Source organism: Oxyura jamaicensis, chromosome 1 (genome assembly GCF_011077185.1).
Source record: "Oxyura jamaicensis isolate SHBP4307 breed ruddy duck chromosome 1, BPBGC_Ojam_1.0, whole genome shotgun sequence".
In the NCBI taxonomy this organism is placed as follows: domain Eukaryota; kingdom Metazoa; phylum Chordata; class Aves; order Anseriformes; family Anatidae; genus Oxyura; species Oxyura jamaicensis.
The window spans coordinates 177,678,426-177,699,309 of record NC_048893.1 but is presented as its reverse complement, the minus strand read 5'-3'; the positions used below and the strand labels follow the sequence as shown (position 1 = coordinate 177,699,309).

The window sequence follows — 20,884 nt, the reverse complement described above, 5'->3', positions numbered from 1 at the left end:
GTTTATGTGCAACGATACTCTTGCATTCTTTCACCCTTTTTAGTTCTACCTCTGCTCACTTTAAGATCAAACTGGCATTTTTGCCAGCAATTCATTAGAAGCCTGCTCTCCACCACCCCTCTCCCTCCCCACCTGCAGGCAAGGGCCTCACAAGACTATTGTGGCGTGGGTGTTATTGGCTGTCTGTTTTGGCAGCCTCTCCTCCTTTCTTCCAGCTCTGTTTTGAAACACAATCTAAAGTAAAAAAATAAAAAATAAATTAATTAAAAAAAAAAATTAGATGTTCTTGCTCTCTCCACTCACATCAGCACTCCCGCAGCGTAAAGCATGGCTGCAAAAGGAGCAGCAGCATGCAGGTTGGACTACATAGAGCAAATGCTCGGCAAAGAAACTCTTACTTCTAGGGAAAATACGTAATTTGGGAAGGAAGGAGGGGCAGGGGAAGGCAAGAGGTGAAAAGGAGGGAAAAAGGGCCAAGAGGCCTTTGTGAAGCGTCAAACTTTAATATGAGCAGAGGGAAGAGAAAAGTGTCTCTCCAAAGCCGGCTCCCTCCCACATTTAATAGCATTAGGATCTAACATGTAATTTGTACTAAAAGACTAATTCTTTCCTGTGGTTTGATGGACATTAGTGTCGTGTCATCCCTTCCCCCCCCCCCTTTTTTCTTTCTTTAACAATGTATTACATAACATTCTGATACACTAATTACCATCTCATGTCATAGCAATTTTATTAGAGCTTATACTTACAAATACCCATTCTGAAAGGATTTTTTTTTTTTTTTTTTTTTTGTAATTTTCTCTGAACTAGGCTTGTTGAAGCACTGGCAACAAGGTCTGAGGCTGTATAACACGGCGTCCAGTAACAAAGTGCCTCTACACAAAATCTCTCATGAGCTCTAAGAGTCAGGCATGGATTCTCCTTGCGTTTAGTCTCAACGACTTGTAAACAAGTTACTTTTAGCACTCTATGTTGTGATAAAACACTTGTAATACAGCCCTATGAGGTTCCTGTACCTGCTACACTTCCAATTCCAGAAGTAATTCCAAGACAAATTCCTTTATACCAAGTAATGGAAATTTTGTTTAACTATTCTGCAGTTAGTGTTTGCTTGTTAATATGGTATCATCTTGCCAGACACAAGACTTGGTACCATGAGGTATTTTTCCGTATAAAATCGCTAATGCCATCAGGATTGTCCAAATGGGATCATCATCATTAAAAAGATTACGTGGTAAGGAAAGTGATTACAACAACATTGGAGCAGAAGGATTACTAATCACAAGTAGAATCCCGGTACAAATCTCATTCTCCGTATACAAGAAAGGACACAAAACCTTTTAAACATAATTTATATACATTTATGGCTTTATACAACAAACTGTCAGGGATTGTTCTCGTGTGTCTGTAAAAGTACATCAGGCACTTTTCTGAAAATATCCACGTCTGAATTTTAATTCCGCAATGTGACTAAGTCAGAGCAGTGAAGCGTTGAAGAGCTGTCACACCACTCGCAAGTAGAGCTAGCAGTATATACATGCCAATCTCTCACGATATTGCTGGTTTGTGGAACACCCTCAAAAAGGAGGCCAGTTTTAATGCCAAGTAATTTGCTTTTTGTTTGCATAAACCATGCTGCATTTTACATTATGATTACCAAAAAAAAAATAATAATAACAATGAGAATACCTTATTTAAAATCAGTCATAAATTAAGGATCCTAGCAATTTCATAATGAAAATAGGAATTTCAAATCAGTAAAAAAATAAAAAAGTACTAACATACATCCAGTGGTTTAACAAGTGCAAATTTTATACTGTTTTATAATTGGTCCAATTTTATCTTCTCTTCTTAGGGATGCTCTGTTGACTTAAGCCAATAATAAGCAATATGAATTTTGCTTATAAGTGTAGGCAAATTGTCAGTTTATCAAAGCAGAGCTTTCCAATTAATGCATCTACTACCTAAACATATATCATATAGCTATATTATGGAAACAATACATCTTTATATTTAAAATATCTGAACAGCTCTATAATACAATAAACTTTTAATAACAGTACAAACCAGAGAAAAGTCAAAAACAAGGCTGCATAGGTAAGATCATCCGCACAATTCACAAACCAATCATTTACAACAATTCTGACAAACTAAGTTACTCCAGAAACTTGGTACTTTTACTGAAAAAGGATTTATTACTAGAGGTCACATAATGTTTGTTTTCAAGGCAGACAATATGCCCTTCATCAGACTTCACAGTATTTCAAAATGACAATTGCAAAATATTAGAATGGCACCACACAAAAGAAAATAAATTTGACCACACAACCCAAAACGTCTGATTATCTGCAACTGTTTTCTGTCAGTAATTAAAAGGGGCTTCCTACAGACTGTTGTAACTCAGGAACGGCTACATTTATGTTTTTCATAGTTATAAAAGGAAATAAAGAAAATATCTGTATGCAGGATCTTGTACAGTAGCAGTAAATAATAAACAGGAGGTATATTGTTAAATGTAGCATGTTCAGCTGCAACCCCATGGAGTTTTAGCATTAGGTGCTGCTTTCTTGGCACACAAAGGTGAGTTATGTGACTATGTTGGCCTATCCATATCAGTGCCCATGTGGGAGCAAACATTTTTGCATGTGTAGCAGAAAGAAAGGTCTTCAGAAATTTATATGTTAGCCCTTCTCTTGTTCCATTGCCAGGATTTACCGTCGAGTCTCAAAGACGACGAAGTTGATGCTATTAGAGAGATTTGCTGTAAAAGCAGGCTGCTTCATTGAGGCTTCAGCACTATGAACATTTCTTTTGCTCAACAGAAGTTCAAAGACCTCTGCCACACTGCGGGAGATCCTATATCACAAGACAGCCTAACATCAGCCTCTGGAATTGCTGACAACTGTAATAAGATATCTAAAAATTCAGACCAGCTGTAATTAGTAGTGATTTAAGCCCAACAGGGAGCTAAATGCTAGCACATCAACAGATACATTTAAGAGTTTTAGGAAAGTCATAACAGGATCATTAAATATATGGCTTGTTGCTAAACTTCATTTTCTTGGCACATCCCATTTCTTTCTCCACCATACTCCATCACTACAGGGAACAAGAGTTTAAGTTAGAACATTTTCCAGTTGTGGGGTACATAGATAAAACAAAAATCAAAATCAAAAAATTTTATTCCCCTGCTTCACAACAGCCAGCCCTAGCACAAAAACTGTTAATGTTCATCCCATCAGCTCCAAAGATTTCTCTAACACAAATTATGTGTAGCAACCAATGGAAAGACAGGTGAGGCCCATACTCCACACATCCTTGAAAATTGCATCATTTAATTGCAAAAAAAAAAAAAAAAAGTCAGAAATCACTTATCCAAGACACAACCCTGAAAATGTTCTGGTCAATGTGCCTACTCAAACAAGAGCAAGTGTTTCCACAGGAACGAGGCCTCTACCATTAATGCTCTCTCTAAAGTTCTTGTATTTTCGACTTACTTTTTCTTTCTTACTCAAAAAAGTAATATTTTTTTTTCTCCTGGAACAGGGGGCAACACAAATTTTAGCCTTCCATTCAAAAGCAGCACTTCTGCTGCCTTAAACATACCACTTGTCAGAAGAACCACCAACACTAGAACTAGTGCTAATTGATAAAAATGGCAATTTTGTCATTAATTTTAATAAAATTATTAATTTTCTCCAAACGGTCCTGCTCTTGAGTGTACAAACATTATGAGACCTCCATGAAATAAATATAAATGAGAAGCATTGTACAAGCACCTAACAATGAATACTTAACACTTTGTGGTAGTCAGAGTTAAAATGATAGTAGAAGCAGATGACATTTCTAAAAATGCATATATAAAACTGATTAAATATTTCCTAAACATAAAGTTGTCTATATTTATACATCACACAACAAAAAAAGGGACAGAAATGTTTTGTATTCAAGATACTTATTAAGCTTTTCCTTTATTAGCACTCCCAAGTGCTAGGGAAATTTATAAAAACATGTACTTAATCCAGTTAAAATACTGTACAAAATGAAGAGGTTATGAATGCTGCCCGATCTCAGAATTATTTTTTTTTAAGTTGCCTATGTAACAAAAGTAGATTTTAATTATAAGAAAAATAGCTTGGAAAGTATTCCAAAAATTATCTTAAATCCAACAATGAAGTCATTAGTCTGACAATGAAATCCAGATATATTCTTGCATAAATTTACATGAATACAGGTAACTTATCAAATGGCATTTAACCTACTGTTTGTTGTGAATAGTCAGTGAGTTTATTAGGATCATATTAACAGGCTGTTCTGTTCCCATATGAAATGTGTGGCAATTTTAAGTAAAATAAAGCAGTTCATTCTGCTGCAAGGCAAGTCCACAGTTATCTCAATTCATCAGAACACAGGTAACATCAATGAAGGTTAAACTTACTTAGGGCATGAGATCATCACAGTATTCTTACAAAAGTTTATAAACTTTTCTTGGACCAAAACAGATAGTCTTAAAAAACATTTCTTCTTCTACAGATCATACTGTACAAAACCGAAAGCACAACATGATGTAAGTAAGAGTCTTTGCTGTGATTATATGGTGTAGTGAATTTGGCACTTCAGAGTAATGAAATTTCCAATGGCACAGTTCTTATCTACAGCAGCACATAACCTGCAAACCTTGGGCAAACATCCTGTACAGGAAAATACTCTGTCTGCTGCCAACTCTGACGAAAGGAAGAAAAAGAGAAAAAAAAAAAGACACAAAAAAAAGCTAGTGCATGCGCACAGCTCTGTGAAGAAAATTAAAAAGGAAGGTGAAGGACATCTTTGTACTGCTTTTCTCAGTTCCTGCTGTCAGACAAGTCTGGAGAATTTAACCGTAGCCTAGGAAAAAAACAACAACAACAACAACAAATTAACATTCACACCAAAAGATTAATTCTATTAAAATATGCGCAAACTTTAAAATAACTTAAATGGGGAAAAATTGTTTTCATTGATTGTTAGTTACCAGAAAGTTTTTGTTTTAAAATATTAATGGCAAAACATTACTGGAAGTACAGAAGTCAGTACATGGCAATCCTAATGCACCAGTGCAAACCTGATTTACAAACTCATAATGGACTGGAAAATCACTGACTATAACAGAGGCATTTCACATGCCAGCATGGGTGATCACCCAGATTTTAAGCATTTGACATCTCTTTTCCCTTTAAGCTCTGTTTCAGATTTATTATAAAAAGCACAGCTTACCTCCTACTATATCCTAGCCTGACACCCAACTGTGTGTGGTTGTCTTTACGCTGTGCTGAAAACTTTGGTTAGGCAATACACTGTCAAAGTTAAAATCTAACGTTTCTCCATCCATAAGGTCATTACGAATAATTGACTCCATGTCACAGTCCAACCGTTCAATTAACATGTCATCTAAGTCACTGGGAAGCTTCTCCTGGTGGAGGGAAACGATTCCCACCCTTCCATAGCCGTTGCAACTGTTAACAGGGGCATATGGGTTCATAGCATTCATCTGCATTGGATGACTCATAGGCACTTGTAACGAAGTCTTCACTGTTGACAAGCGATTTAGACCTGAAGTATGTGACATGGGGTTCACTGTGTGTGACAAGGCACGACCATTAACTGCAGGTGTTGGCTGGTTATGTCCTTGGTGAGGGCGGGCATTAGGGTTCATCATTTTGTTGTGGGGTGGCTGACTGCCATAAGCTGGCATCACCGAGTTAGTGACCATCAGCACACCTTGGCCCAGCGCCCTGCCACCAGCCTGGGAAACACCAGTGTCTACTGATGCCAAGATATCATTGTGCGGAGGAGAATCAGAAGTCAGTAACTCCTTCAGAAGTCCTGCAGGACAGTTATATTGGCTCATCGATCCATAGCTTGATTTACTGTCTTGAAGAGTCTGCATAGGAATTTGGGGCAAAGAGTTCATGCTAGCTTGAGCATACGTAAATTTCCTGTAGTCTGGATTTGGTGAACCTATACTTGTGGTCGAGGATGCAAATGAGTAACCTGGTGTTTGCTGCATCAGGGTAGCAGATGAAGACTGGGTTGACACAGTCATTGACGTATTAGGTGACAAAAGATTAAGGTTATCCAAAAGATTTTCCATGTTCTCCGAATTACTCATCTCTGAAAGGCTGGGTAGAGTAGAAGTCATTTTGGTGGCTGATGATGGGTATACCATGGAGTGCACATCCCCGTCTCCAAGATCATCTTGCTCTGGCAAAATAGGAGAAAGTCTTCCACTAATTGTACTAGCATTAGAGCTAGTTCTAGGTCGAAATGTACTCCAGTTATCAAAGTCATCGTTGCTGTGCGAGCTGGGGCTTGCAGGCCACTTCGAGAACTGTGATCCAGGGCTGTCGCCATTCCCCTCTTGACCAGACTGAAGGGATGCTTTTTTCTTGGCAGCTCTGCCTCTGCTTTTTGCAAACTTGCTGTTGTTATCCATGGATGCCGCTCGCCTCCTCGGAGACTTGCCACTCTTTCCTCCTTCAGGATTGAGCATCCACCAGGAACTCTTCCCTGTTCCCTCATTCTGCACTCTGATGAACTTGCTGTGCAGAGACAAGTTGTGACGGATTGAATTCTGAAAAACAAAATAAGGTGTAAGAGCACAGGATGCATTTCTGAGGGCATTGAAAGAGAGGCGTCTTATAATGTTGCATGTGTAAGAGGCACTTCAGGAAAAATTATTTGAGAACTGAATCCTTTCATTCAGCTACATTTCCGAATGCCATATTCCTAACCGTGGTCCCCAGTTATATATTCATCTGTACAAAAGGAGATACTTAACATGCTGAACATTACATACATTTCAGGAAAGTCTTTCACATCAACTCTCTTTACAAGAAAACCTGCTGCAATGAACAGGACTTCCACAGCATTCTAATACCCTCGCTTGCACAGTTTAAATTCTTTCAAATTAAGAAAACATGATTTTTTTATGGCATGTTTTTATTAGCTTTTGCAAACATACTCTCATTTTTCTAGAAAACATAGGGGTAATTGTGAAATGGGAAAACATGCCAGTCTGGAAATATTTCTATCAGTTCACCACTCAGAAGTGGCTAAAACTTGCAGAGAGTTGCCAAATTAATTTGTCTGCTATTTGGCTAGATCACATCTGACACTACGAAAAGTTAAATGAAAGTACTGAAGTAGTTGATTCCACATACAGGAGGAACTACAGATCCAACATATAAGAGACAAAATATATCAGAAGACAAAGAAGACCACCGAAGATCTCATTATCAGCTTAATTCTGATGAGTTGATCCTGATTGCATTTAGAGATTTATTATTATTATTTTATGCAATGTTCAGGAATGCTAGATATTGCTTTATGGTCCTTATAATGGGATCTCATCATGCACATCTCTAAACCCCGTAAACATGCCAGCCCATGCATATTGCTACTGAACATTACTGAAGCTTGTATTACTTGTGTTAAGTGAGAAAAAAAAAATATAGAAAATCAGTTGAGGACTAAGTTCTAATTTTTGTATATAAAAATCACAAATTGCCTAAGAAATCATGAGGGAGAAATGAAGGCAAATAGCACAGACAAAACTGCATTTAAAACTTCAGTCTTAAAACCATCTTTCTCTTTCAAAATCGACATTTTAACAAGCAATGTTGACCCTTGTAATACCTGATGACACAAGATATCTTGTTCCAAGATTGACCAGGGGATACTCAAGCTTTTCATTACCTCCTGCATTTCCCAAGCCCAGAATGCCACCTGTGACAGGAGCATCTCCAGAAATGGGTCTTCCTTCACCTTCTCTATTCTACTTGTCCTCCTCTGCACACTTAGCTTCTCAAAGATACTGCCAATATGCATATCTTGCCTCATTCTCAATACGTTCAGCTGACAGAAGGAAAGCAGCAACAACCCTGAGAAGGAGCCACGGCCGGTGAAAACAGTCATCTAATGGGGCTTGCCTCCAACCAGAGCTGAAGCTCAAACTCTGCCACAGCCATGGCACACTGGGGACTGTGGAAACTCAATCGGCCAAAGCAGGCCTGTCCATCTGCAGAGCTCAACAGGAAAGCTTACTCTGGGGTCAAAGAGGAGACCTTCAGCAGAAGTCCTGGACAGGACTGTAACAACTTATATGCAGCAGTACCCTGAGAATACCCCCACAGGAGCACAGCCTCACACCAAACGTGTCACGAAGCACTCCTGGACAGCAGAAGATGGCGGAAAGCAGCCTTGTGGCAGAGCGTGGTTCAACCAGCACAGCAGGGAGTCAAGGCATCTGCCTAACTTCAGAAGCCTTTCCAAGCTCTCCTTCCCATCCAAAGAACCATCTTTAACAGATTATCCCAGTTAAATCAACACCAGCAACGATTTCAGCATTTCCTCATTTAATTTTGAAAGGAAGCCAATCCTTCTGATATTAATTAATTGCCACAGGACTGTGTCTCTTCACTGCAGTCAGTCTATGCTAACCCTGCAATCAAAAACTCATCTTCTATCTAGCGACAGGGCATTAGGGAAGGCCTTGAAATTTTATTTTCACCACATGTAGCCCTGTAAAAATATCTTCTGGGGCTCGTCTCTGCATAGCTTTAGGCTTGCGAATGCTCAGTGCCTTGCAGGGCTCAAGGCAAGCATCCGCCTTCCCCACCACCTGACGTCTTAGTAATGCAGTGTTAACGCCGTGTCAGGAGGGTGAGCCCCAAAATCCATCTCTGGACCTGCCCGTGGCTGTGGTTGAAAGGGCCAGGGAGGGTTGGGAGCCAGCCCCGACAGCCCTTTGTTTTCACTGTAGGGCCACAGCTGAATTAAAGGCTGACACAATTCCAGATTTAGCAATGTCGCAAGAAAGTTGTTCTGCACGTCTGTTGATTAAAAAACCTCCTGCGCCAGTTCATTTTTTTATTGTATTTTGTAAACATACCCAGTTGGCTCAGGCTTACTGTTTACTATCAAAATAAGCATATCGAACACGCAAAACATCAGGCAGTGAAAATCCCATGCTAGTGCTCAACTCCCTCTCCTCTGCAAAAGAAGTGTTAAATATTTAAGAAATTACTGCTATTCCTTAGTCATCAAAAATATCATAATCTGGTATTATTGTACTGAGGACATCTGAGGTCGCTCTTTGAGTAACAGAGCTGTCTCCTAACACTGCCAACAATGAAAAAAAAATTTTCCTAACAGGAAAAGGTTTGCGGCCCAGAGCTTGTTACATAAATTCCTGTTTTTCATGCAGCCAGCAGGACATTAAAGAAGCTATGATTTACTAACTTGGAAAAAAGTGTTGAAGAGGTAAATCTTGTGAAAATATGCACTGCTGTTAATGATGTTGTGTCTACAAATCTTTGCCAGACGCAAACATGACCTGATAAAAAAGTATAGTTTCAGCAGTGGATCTTGGCAGCCAGAGGAGCGGCACCGCCAGCCGCAGCCCTGCCGCCTCAGCACGCTGCAAGACACTTCAGACCGCAGCTTTCGGCAGGACATTGAAGCAAAGTCTCTCAAAGCCCACCTGAAGGATACAGAAAGCAACCGGCTGCATCTCCAGCCAGGTTTCCGTGCGCTGGCAATGCGTGCCAGGTCATTCCAAAAGCATCCCCGCTGGAATTTTATCAGACCCACGTAACGACTCCAGCAGGACTGCTGCCACCTGTGGGGTGTTTCCTGGGACTGAGGTTGTGTGTTTGAGATGAAGCTCTGGAAGCCTCTTGCTCCTGTTTGGCCTTCAAACTTCATCATGTACTTCATACTTCAGCCATACTTCTTCAGCAGAATGACTATCAGCTATGGATATGATTATCGTTCCTTGCTGATTAAGAGCCAAAATATGCAAAACCAATATTTGCCAAATGTAGTGTAATGAACACATACCAGCTAATAAAACTAATGAGGCCAAGAAATGATTCATTTGAATCTACACATTTATATCGTTCATCTGCTTTTCCAACATGTCTTGAAGCTGAACCACACTGTAGCAAGAACACCCAGCTTGTTCTTCTAAACAACAAATAAACTGCTGTACATTTTAAAACAATAAAAGTCTGAGACATTTAAAGTGCCAGTAGCAATGCTGATGTCTAGTACTGTATTTAAACTCAAGAGGTACTTATATTAAAACATGCAACCTAAGGTTACCCTGACTAACTGCTGAAAAAGTCATATCCCTCTTAAAATTGAAGTAGAAGTATCTGCTTTTTAAATTGGTTTGGTGTTTTACTAAAAAGAAACACTTGAAAACACAGATGCTTTATTGAACTTGACAACATTGTAGGCCTTTACTTAAAGAGAGCCCAGGCTGTCACACTGGTCATCTTTTGTCCACCGCATTCCTTGGAACAAGCATGGGAAAGGAAAGCAGAGCAAGAGCTCCTGTGTAACCCTACTGCAGACCTCACCAATAGCCCAGGCTCACTGCAGACTTCCCCAGGATCAGACTGTGGATCTGTCAGTACCCAGGGAGCTGTAAGACTCAAGTGATATAAAATCCCATGAGGGTCCATACTGAGCCTCCTTCACTCCTTGTTCACCTACAGTGCTGTGATGGCCACCAAAAAGGGACAGCAAGGAATGGATACAACAGTAGGTATTTTTTACAGAAAGAATCTCTTATCACAGACCTGCTAGCAAGCTGCAGATGCTCATGGTATTACAATAAAGCATGCCAGAGCATCTCAGAAAATATATTCATCAGTAACTGTCAACAAAGGCAAAAAGAGTTGACCTCTGGAGGCAGATGCAGTCATAACAAAGTGGGAGACAGTAAGGTAAGAGGAACACTGCATCTGCAATACACAGGTCAAGTATTTGTATTTAAATCAACTGTCCCAGTTGCCCACCAATTTTTCACTCAGAAGACATTTCAGCAGTCCACTGCTTCCTATGCCTTATTCAAGGGGATGGCCTATACGTGCTGCCAGTCAGTTTGCACTGCCATCGGCTGAGCCATTGGCTGAAATGGCTGCAAATGCAGATTGGGGTACGGTATCTGACTGCAATTCTCAGATCTCTCCAAACAAAATCTGAAATAGATTTGGAACGTGGAGAGAAATTGTCATTAAATATGACACTGCAAGACTGCTTTTACTATGACCCTCTCAGATAACTGTAAATGAGGGTTGGGGAAATGAGGTGGAGCAGGAGATTGCTTATTTATTTTAATTAAGAGTTAGAGAATATTGCAACAGAAACATGCCTGGTAAGAAAGTCAGGCTTGAGGACTGGTAGGATGGAAGTTCATCAACTCATCAATTAACATTATCACTGTTGAGAGGTGCATGCCATGAACACTCTTGGCTGATACGTGTCAGTGACCAACATTATTGACATCTTACAGAAGGAAGCGGAAGCAGCAGAGTCCCTCTGTGGAAAGAGCACTAAAGCAAAAGGGAGACCCCAGGATGTCCTTATACTGTCACAGAGGACATCAGACCCGTCTCTCAAGGTCTGTGTTTTGGAACTTTACAGCAGTTCTAAATGTTCAGATCACCCTCCTCTTGGAGCCTCAGCCACTCTACAAATAAATCATAAAAAAAAAACCTCCCAGGAAAGTATGCAAAGGACTGTCAGGACATGCTCAGGGCTCCTTTAGCATTAACAACCAGACAGCAGCAGGGGCTAACCATGGCAAGTGGCACCATGCGGCATCTGGTCAAGGCTGAGTTAGACCATGCCTGGCAAAATAGGCAAGTCTGCTTGGAATAGTTATGATGCCTGCAACCCCTTTGCTGTGCTTTCCCACCATCTTGCCAAGTTTGCAAGGGCATGGTGAAGAGGCAAAGGGGGAAGGAGCACATTGATAACTCCAGATGTAACAGGATTTCTTTAGGCTTGATAGTCTGCTGTAAGGCAATCCTGTTTGTCTTAACTATCAGATATGAAAAGTTCAGACACAGATACTGCATATCGTGCTTGGGATTGGCTCAGAGCTAGTGTTTGACACCCAAAAATGTTTGGTCAAATGATAGCACACTTGTTCATAAAAGAGCCTTAGGCCATATTTATCTCAAGAGGGTTCCTGATACCACAGTGTTCACCAACATGACCACACATCTGGCTGCAGTGTCAGAGGTTTCAATTGCTAATGGAATAGCTATCTTTGCCACCCAACTGCTGCATTCTTTCCTTACGGCTCAGAAACCTTCTCGGTTGTCTGATAAGAGCACGGACAGAAAGCATGTCACTCACCCTCAGGTCAAACAGTCATATTTAGAAGAGGCTGGCAATTTGCCACCTGCAGCTGCATGAAGGTGGAAAGGCAGGATTTCCTCCCAAACAGGTCATGCTTTTTTAGGTCCTTTGTTCTTGGGGGGGTGCCTTTGTTTGACTTCATTTTTATCCTGCACAGTTCTATGGCAAAGAAGTTTCAGCTGGAAAAGGTGCAGAAACACTTCAACCCTCCTACGGGGACCTCGTACTGTATCTCTGGGTTTTTCATTACTGACAGTAGCAATAGCGAGAGTCTTTCCCAGAGCACCACCCATCTCTGAACATGGAGGCACTTTCACAGGCTGTTTCATTTGGTCAGATTTCAGCAATCCCGTGTTCTCTGCGTGAATGTACAAGAATGTAACAAACTGTGTATTACCCACGTACGATCACTATACATGGACAGAAGAGGCTTATTGAGCCCCTATTTCATGGGTGTTAATCTAAGTTCTGCTCCTTCTGCAGTTAAGTCTGCAGATTTATACTCTATTGCACTTCCTTTCCACAGCTGTAGAAGGGTTGGCCATCCTCCAGGTTGCATCCTATTGCCCCACGTGGCACCAGGGCCTGGAGGGGATTTCACAACCACTGGAGCTTTCTCCTCTGAAACATAATATGTAGTAACAGAAAATACACGCACAGCTCCAGACAGGGATGTTTAAGGGACTTGGCTATGCATACGTACATGTCAGAACCAGCAACTCTACTGACACGTACTTGAGTAATTCCCAGCCACAACTCCCAGATACATTATTAATCTTCATCCTAGGCAGACTCATTTAAAGCACTTTTCCATAATAGCAGTTTGGACATTTCTAATAAAATGGCAACACCTGCCTACTTTCTCTACACAAGCATTTAGAAAGGATGAGTATAAAACACGTGAACTGTGTAATACATAAAATAAGAAGCATACATACAAGGCTAGCACACACCTGGAGACTGCTCCAGTTGAAATGGCCCCCAACCCAAACTTCTCATGACCACCCTTCTGTACTCTGTATAAATGTATAAATAGATTTATTTCTATAATAACCACACTACAGGCATGATACAATACCAACACAGCACACACCAAATATACAAACATTTGTTAGCATTTCAAAGACGAGGAAAATAAGTGACACTGATTAGGAAAAACAACAGACAAAAATGCATATGAAAATTGAGGGATATTTAAAAGGGGGTTGTAAAATGGAACTTCCTCCATCTCTGGCAAAAGCATCTGGGAAACCAAGACAGATAACAGGTTTGTCTAAAAACTATCAATTTTAGGGATGAAAGGGGTGAAAGAAAGGCAACATTAAGAAAGCAACACAGTAATATAAAAGCATAAAAGCAAATAACCAGCAGGATAAAACAAAAGTTGTGAAGTGTAGAAAGTAAGGGAAGACAGATATCAGATGAGAAAAATAATGCAAAGCTAGCAGGGGTGACTATGTATTTTGTCATCTAGACAAATCCCAATATTGCCATTGCAAAAGTGAAGCTTTAAGACTGCTGTTAGAACAGACAGGCAAAGACGAGTGTTTGACAAATACGAGGCTTCCTGTTCACAGATAGACTGTTCTGTTTTCCACAAATATGGAACATAAATATATGTATATGCATATATTTATGCATATATGCTTCTGATGAAGAAGGAGCATTTCCTAACTTCATTAGTGACAAAGCAAGCCAAGACAAAACCTCACTGAAGAGGGGCATTTTGAAGTCAGTTTCCCCTGATAACTGGGACCTCCTTGCCTCCTTCTTAAAGCTTTCTCAGACCTTTGGCCTTCAGAACCAGCCTCTGCTGCCATCACGTCAGTCATGCAAAGCAGCACAGGAGGAGGATGAACACACAACCTGGGTGCCTTGACATCAGTTCCAGATGATATAATAGAAAAGCTGATGAACAACTCAATTAGTAAACCATCAGAGGTAAGGAATATGATTATTACCTTCCAAAACAGCCCCACAAAATATTATCACATGTACCAAAAAATGTATCTTCTGAAAAATTTACTTATTTTCTCAGGAAAGGTAAAACAGAGGAGACCTTCCGATACCCCAGTGCCACTCTGAATGAGAGCACAGCCAAAATTAGCACTACTCAGCACCTCTAATGCACACTCATCAAAGGGATTAAAATGATCAGAATTATCTGTAGTGCAATAAGCCATGAGGAAGGCCGCTGTGATTTGCGGTAGACCGGCGGCCCCGTTACAATTACTCACTGCAGGCTCTAATACAGCAACCATGAATGAAGCTACGCAGGGGACACAAGCACGGCAGCAGGGGCAATAGTTTGAGGCAAAAGCTGTTGCTGAATGCAGAGCACAGACAGGTTATTGTAAGGTAAACACAAATCACAATTGTAAGTTTATTAAAATAAATACAAATATTTGGAGTAATAAAGTAGCAGCTCATCCATACCATGCCAGAATGACTAATAACATCAAATTTCATTCTGTGACTACCGTAAAGAGAGATCGAGGGGTGTTTATTTTTTTTCAGCCAGTGGGAATAATTACGATCGGTAGGACAAAAAATGTTAATCACTCGTTTCCTGTTTAACAGACAGCCTGCTTCACCTCTGCCACTCTCCACGGTTACACCCAATTCATCACAAAGACTGCTGCACTGTTTATAGAAAGCTTCCCTCTTTTCTCTTCTTAAATCTAAGCTGCCTTTTATTGACATTCGTTAGCTCTAATGAAGAGGCACAAATGTGTATACATGCTAAATATATCAATACCAATTAGCCCAGCAGCTGATGTTATAAGGAGCACTAGAAACACGTTCTCACAAACAAGCAGCACAAAGGTGAGAAATAGGCCAAAGTCTCAGCATAAAGCACTGAGGTGAGAAAAACCATAGTCCGAAAATAGGGCTCAATTTTTGCACTGGCTTTTGTGGACACTCAGAGAAGTTCCAGGAAAAAAAAAAAAAAAAAAAAAAAAAGAGAGAGAGAGATTACAAAAGATTACTTCAAAGGCTTTAATAGGCCTAAGTTAAACAAGAGGAAAGATCCAAGCCTCTGCCTGAGTGCCTGAGTATTCACATAAACTTTGCATGTTAAAAGCCCTGGATAATGACCAAAGCAGTCATCTGCCACTTGCCTTTGGAAAGGCACAAGCAGACCTAACCCTAAATATTTGGTTCCAATTGGATGCTTTACCAAGAAGCCACATATCTTCTCTTCATCTTCATGGATTAAGAGTGTTTGCTTTCATAAAACCATCTATAACCTAGAGGGTTACAATGATTGTCATGAATTGATGAATTTACAGGCAATGGAGAGGCTTGAGGACTCGTTTCACCTGCAACAACTCCCACTGCCTGACCACAGACCTCTTCTTAAGGAGACCCAGAAGGAGCAGCCACCGGTTTCCAGCCGTGGGTATGCGGAGAGTTCCAAGCACACCTGCAGCTCTGTGCCCGTGACTCCCACAAAGCACAAGAGAAATGTTTGGGTTCTTTTCAGAGAAGCCACAGAGCCTGTATGTACTTCTTACCTCAAGAAGCAGCACACCAAGAGGGATGTACAGTTGCAATAAAGTAAAAAGTTGGGTTGACTTTGTGCAGATTAAAAGAAAAAAAAGCCCAAAACATATACTGGTACCAATATAACAGAAGGAGTTTTTCTTTTCCTTTAGCAAACAAGCAAAGAAACCAAATTCTCCGGACATGGGTGTCACTGAATACTAGTTTTTCAGAAACAAAGAGTCAATGAAAGCAGCAAGCTTCCTTTGCAGCAGGGTTAGCTGTGCCCCACAGGAAATCCCTGGCTGAAGGAAACTGCAAGTCTTGTAAAAAGAAGGGCAAAGCCTTCCATTTACAGGCTGAGCAGTATCTTACACTACATCTCACTGTGCATTTGATCTCTATTCTGGTTAAACGAAGTGCAATGATAGGCTACCAAGATGTAACTGTAGTCCCCAAAACTACAAAAAGGAAAATAAAATAGAGTTGATTTGTTTTGTTTGATTTCAGTGCATCTTTAGAGGTTCTTTACCACACCTAGTGGAAAAGATGCTGAATGTCTTATATTTGTAAGGGGACAGTATCCATTTCGGAAAACAACCCTCACCTAGTGTTGCTGATGTTGCTGTAGTAACCAAGAGAAACTGAGGGAAGAAGACAGGGACATTTCTCTTCCCTTTGGTTTCTTTTGTACATGACCACAGTCCAGTGTATGAAGTCACCATTTTTACTATTTATTTTTCCTTTCACCGATTCTCCCCGCATCCATCTTGCACATTAAAAGAAAATATTGTTTTGTTGCTAACAAAATATTAGTAGAAAAAACAGATTTATATGTTTTTATTAAAATAGCTGAAACAGAATCAGAATTAATTTCTTGTTAAACTACTGCATCGTCTCCAGATATGTATACAAAGGATACTGCGTTATGCAGTCAATATTCATTCATTTTGTCTTCTATTTCTCATATTTTTCTTTTTTTTTTTTTCTAAAGTTACAAGAAGCAAGTACTGATTTCCAATTACTCCTTTTTGTACGTCCTCAAGAAGCAGCACATATACTAGGTATTGTGTTTCTACACAGCTTCTTTGAAGACAGTTTGTCTTGGTACATTTTTCCCCACTACACAAGCATGCCAGACCACCAGCACAGTCTCTTCTGGAGAGCTCTTTCCAGTCCAAGCTTGGTCCCATAGCCCAGCAGATTTTATATAACATGATTTACTACTGCAATGCCCACAAAAAGCCATCAACCCAATTTCATTATAACCTTGAGCTATATTCCATGTGTACATTGCCCCCTCCACTGTCTGGCCAGTTGAGGCCACCCCTATTTCAAATGAGGTGTGGTCTAAACTTAAAGGGTTTTCAGTTTATAGTCTCTCAAGGGGGTCTCAGGACTCGGAGGACTCATGACGGGTGGTTGCAATGTTCATGCCAGCATCTTCCTCTTCAATACTGCTTTCCGTGACGTTCTCCAGATTGCAATTTCAAGAAACACTGGCACTCATCACTGTTTTTTATGACATCTGGTCAGCGTTATAAAGCCATGATCACCCAGTCTTGCACAATGGGCAGCACCAACAATGAACCAAGTTACCTGTGGACACGCTCATGCCCCGGGTTTCAGTAGGCTATGGGAAACAGAGCGCTGTTTCTCAAAGCAAGCTGGGCATGCAGAGGAGGGAAATCTAAATGAGAATTTCTTCTCTCACACCAGTTTTGGAAGCACTCCTATTTCCTCACTACTGTATGCTGTGCTCTGTACTTAACAGACCCTTATTAAATCAAAGGACTATTTACAATCTACATACTGGCAAGTCCACATTCCCATAGAATGTCATCTGGCAGCAGTGATTTAAACCATCAGCTCTGTATTTACTTGCTTTCCTCTCTCCCAAACAAGAAGAGTAAAAAGGACAAGAGGAGAGCGTGTCTTTTAATGACAAGAACGGAACTAATAGAGTAAGCCCAAGAGTTTTGGTGCATCAGCATTTATCAGGCCACCCAAAAATACTTTTTAAGAAACAGGAAAATATTACACTGAGGACAATATAAATCACACTGGCTACAAACTAGGAGAGCAGAGTGAGACATTATTCTGCAAAAATGAGCTTTGTCAAGTATTTTGCATGCTGTCATTCCTATTTTTCTCCTGCTAACTTGGTCTAACCAATTTCCCCTCCACCCTATTTCTCTCCGTTTGATACACGCAAAGAGACCGGCCTCGCTGTGGCTGTTCAGAGCAGATTTCACTCATTCTCCCATTGCTCCCAACAGAACCTGACCTAGGGTTTTGCTAACCCCAAAGCTTTTATATCTTGGAAAGTCAGGTGTTTTCAAGTATTTTGTTTGTTGATTATTCATATAGTCATAAATTACACATGGTATTTGGCAGGCCATGCTTTTCTCTGTTAAAATGTTTGTTTTTACTTCTTCAGTTATTGTGTAGATGCTGGTCATAACATGCTTTAGGTTGTTTTGAACAGCAAGGAGGAAATAAGCAATATTTTACCTTAAATCACACTGTAACAACATTAAATGCCTATGCAGCAATATGCTGCCTACTCAGTATTTTCAACTTTTCTTGCTGTCCACTGCTGACTTTTAACAGCAAGAAGATAATACATAACTTTCTTTATACAGCTTTGCAACATTTAAACAAAGTTATGGTTTGGTTCACATCCCGGTCAAAACAAAACACAAACAAAACAGAGAAACGAACAGGATGTGTAAAAAGAAAACATAACTGTATTTGCTGGAGGTTGACTTATAAAATTATAGGAAAAACAACAAAGCTCTTCTAGAGTCAGCTCACAGCCACAGGATTTGCAGGTAGCACAGGCCAGTTGGAAGAGGTAGAGCCCTGGCACAGCACTGTTTGCCTAGGTTCATCCTGACACTAAGGCAGAGAGTTAGAAAAGAGTCTGTGAACTCCGTGCTATCCCCACTGCCCATCAGGTCTCAGCCTGCTCCAGACATTGCTACTGACCCACTGGGACTCCTAGGCATATGTCCTCTGGATTACCAAAAAGAGACATGTCATTCCAAGAGTCATACTGATCCATATAAAACTATCTCAGCTCCAGAGCTGAATTTTCAGAATTACATTTCAAGAATTTCTCGGGGATTTTTAATAGGGTTAAGACAGACGTTACTTTTCAAGTATTCAGTTCTCATAAAACAGGATTTCCATCTCTGCCCTGTTAGAAAGAAACATGACTATTTCACTACGTTTCCTTTGGCCATCTTTGGGAAAAATACATCTTTATTAGAGTTTGAATTTTGGCATAGCAACATTTTAATAATAAAAAGCTCAGATAACCATCTTTTTTTCTGTTCTTAATGGACAGAATGACTAACACCACCGAAAAGCATCTTATTTTGGATCACTCTTAACATGAACTTTGAAAGATCTCAAATTTTCTAGGAGAATACAAACTTCTGACACTTAGAAATGAAGATGTTTGGCAAGATAGCCCCCTGTTCCCACAGACATCTGCAATCTACTTGAGCAAATCTCAGTGAACTACATCCATCCAAAAATATTCTTCTTTGGAGCTGGAACACACTTACTGACTTACCTGGAGAATATTTTTGGCAAGCCAGCAACAGAATGCTTTCCCTAGATTTTAAGTGTTTAACTAAATAAAAGCACAAAAAGAGTTGCAAGAAAGATGCAGATCTGCATGCCTGTAAATCAGAATAGTTTGTGGATATTTTCTTGCTCTAAATGAACAAAGTTGCTTTATCAGCCCTGGAAGCATAGCAAATGAAGATTGGGATGAGCCAAATTATTATTGCCAACTGGACAATAATAACTGGGGCAAAAACAGTTTTCCTAAAGATAGGACCATGTGCATCAACCCAATAATTTTTATTTCCTTGTCTCCCACCATCAGTTGTACATATGCCAGGCTTGACATCAGGCATGACCAGCCTCTACTTTTATGTTAAATTAAATTTAATCACGCCAGCTTCACAAGCTGCATCAAAGGCACCTCACCAATAAAGCAATACTGTACTGGAGCTTCCGTCTGACAAAGTTGGTGTCTGAAGCATCAAAAAAGCATTGGTAGAAGTTGAAAGTAAGCATAAATTTTTGCAGTGTATCTGCTTCTACACTTGAGCAATATTTAATGTATCCACTTTACAGTGCTTGGCCTTAAATAATAATAAGAAAGTTTATCTACCCTACCCCTCCTACCCCCTTTTCTCTTCCCCCATTCACTACTCCCCCACTGAAATAAAAGTAATAAATTCAGAGCAGATAACAACAGGAGACAAATCTTGACTTCAGCATTTAGAAGCTAGTCATTGTTTGCTACAAGCTCGAGTTTGTATGTCTTAAAAATACTACAGTTAGCAACTGCTCTGATTTAACTAAATGTTCCTCATTTACCTAGTAAGTGGAGAGAGGTGAAAGAAAGAACATTTCTTCCAAGGAAGGCTCTGTAAAAAAGGTACTTCCAAAACTCAGCTTTGGAGCACTGAGTGAAAGATCTGGACCTAGTACCTTTATGATATCTAGGCACCAATTACTGTTTTAACAGGGTTTAGTACCACGTTATATACGCCTTTTAATGAAATCCTCAAGGCATCAGCTGAATTCAGAAGCTATCACTTTAAAACTCATTATACACGTCAGGCTCAAATAATGGAAATTGGTAAAAGGGATGTGGGCTCAATCCTTCTTTTTCCTCCTCCATCAATTATACAAGGAACCCTGCTTCACTCCTCCACTGCTGCCTACTTCCTTCAAAGACAGGCTCTCTGGGACATCTGATAAGGAAGCTTAGAGTTATCTTGCTCAAACAACAGCCATCCCCCACATCCCTCCCCACACATATATTCAACACCTTTGACTGATTTTCCAAGGGGAGCAGCAGCTGAGCAATTTTGACAACAAAAATACAAATTTCCTTGTTCTACATCTTTAAAAAATAATGAAGTGAGATTTTAAACAGAATGGATGAAATCTTTAACAAGTCTCACCTATTTTTCTTTTTTTTTTAAGTATTGAAATGTGAAAACACTCAAGAATGAGCATGATCAACCAAAGCATTGAGATGTACAGTCACCCCTAAGTAGGATTGTAGAAAAGTCTCTAACACGTACAAATCCCCCAGCTGCAGCAATTTCTGCACTGTATGGTTGGCTAATAAAAACCACAGAAACATGCTTAAAACAGGCTTAAGGCCCTT

The 20,884-nt window shown here is 40.0% G+C and overlaps 1 protein-coding gene across 1 annotated transcript in view; it reads right to left on the bottom strand.

Annotated features, from left to right (window-relative positions):
* Positions 1–713: 713 nt before the first annotated feature.
* Positions 714–20,884, bottom strand: part of FOXO1 (forkhead box O1) — a 65,639-nt gene continuing 45,468 nt past the window's right edge. Inside the window, exons 2-3 of the mRNA XM_035323852.1 lie at positions 5,254–6,610; positions 714–4,884 (exon numbers count right to left, since the gene is read on the bottom strand). Of these exons, the coding sequence (XP_035179743.1) occupies positions 5,267–6,610 (1,344 nt within the window). The 3' untranslated portion in view covers positions 714–4,884; positions 5,254–5,266. The remainder of the gene's footprint in view (positions 4,885–5,253; positions 6,611–20,884) is intronic.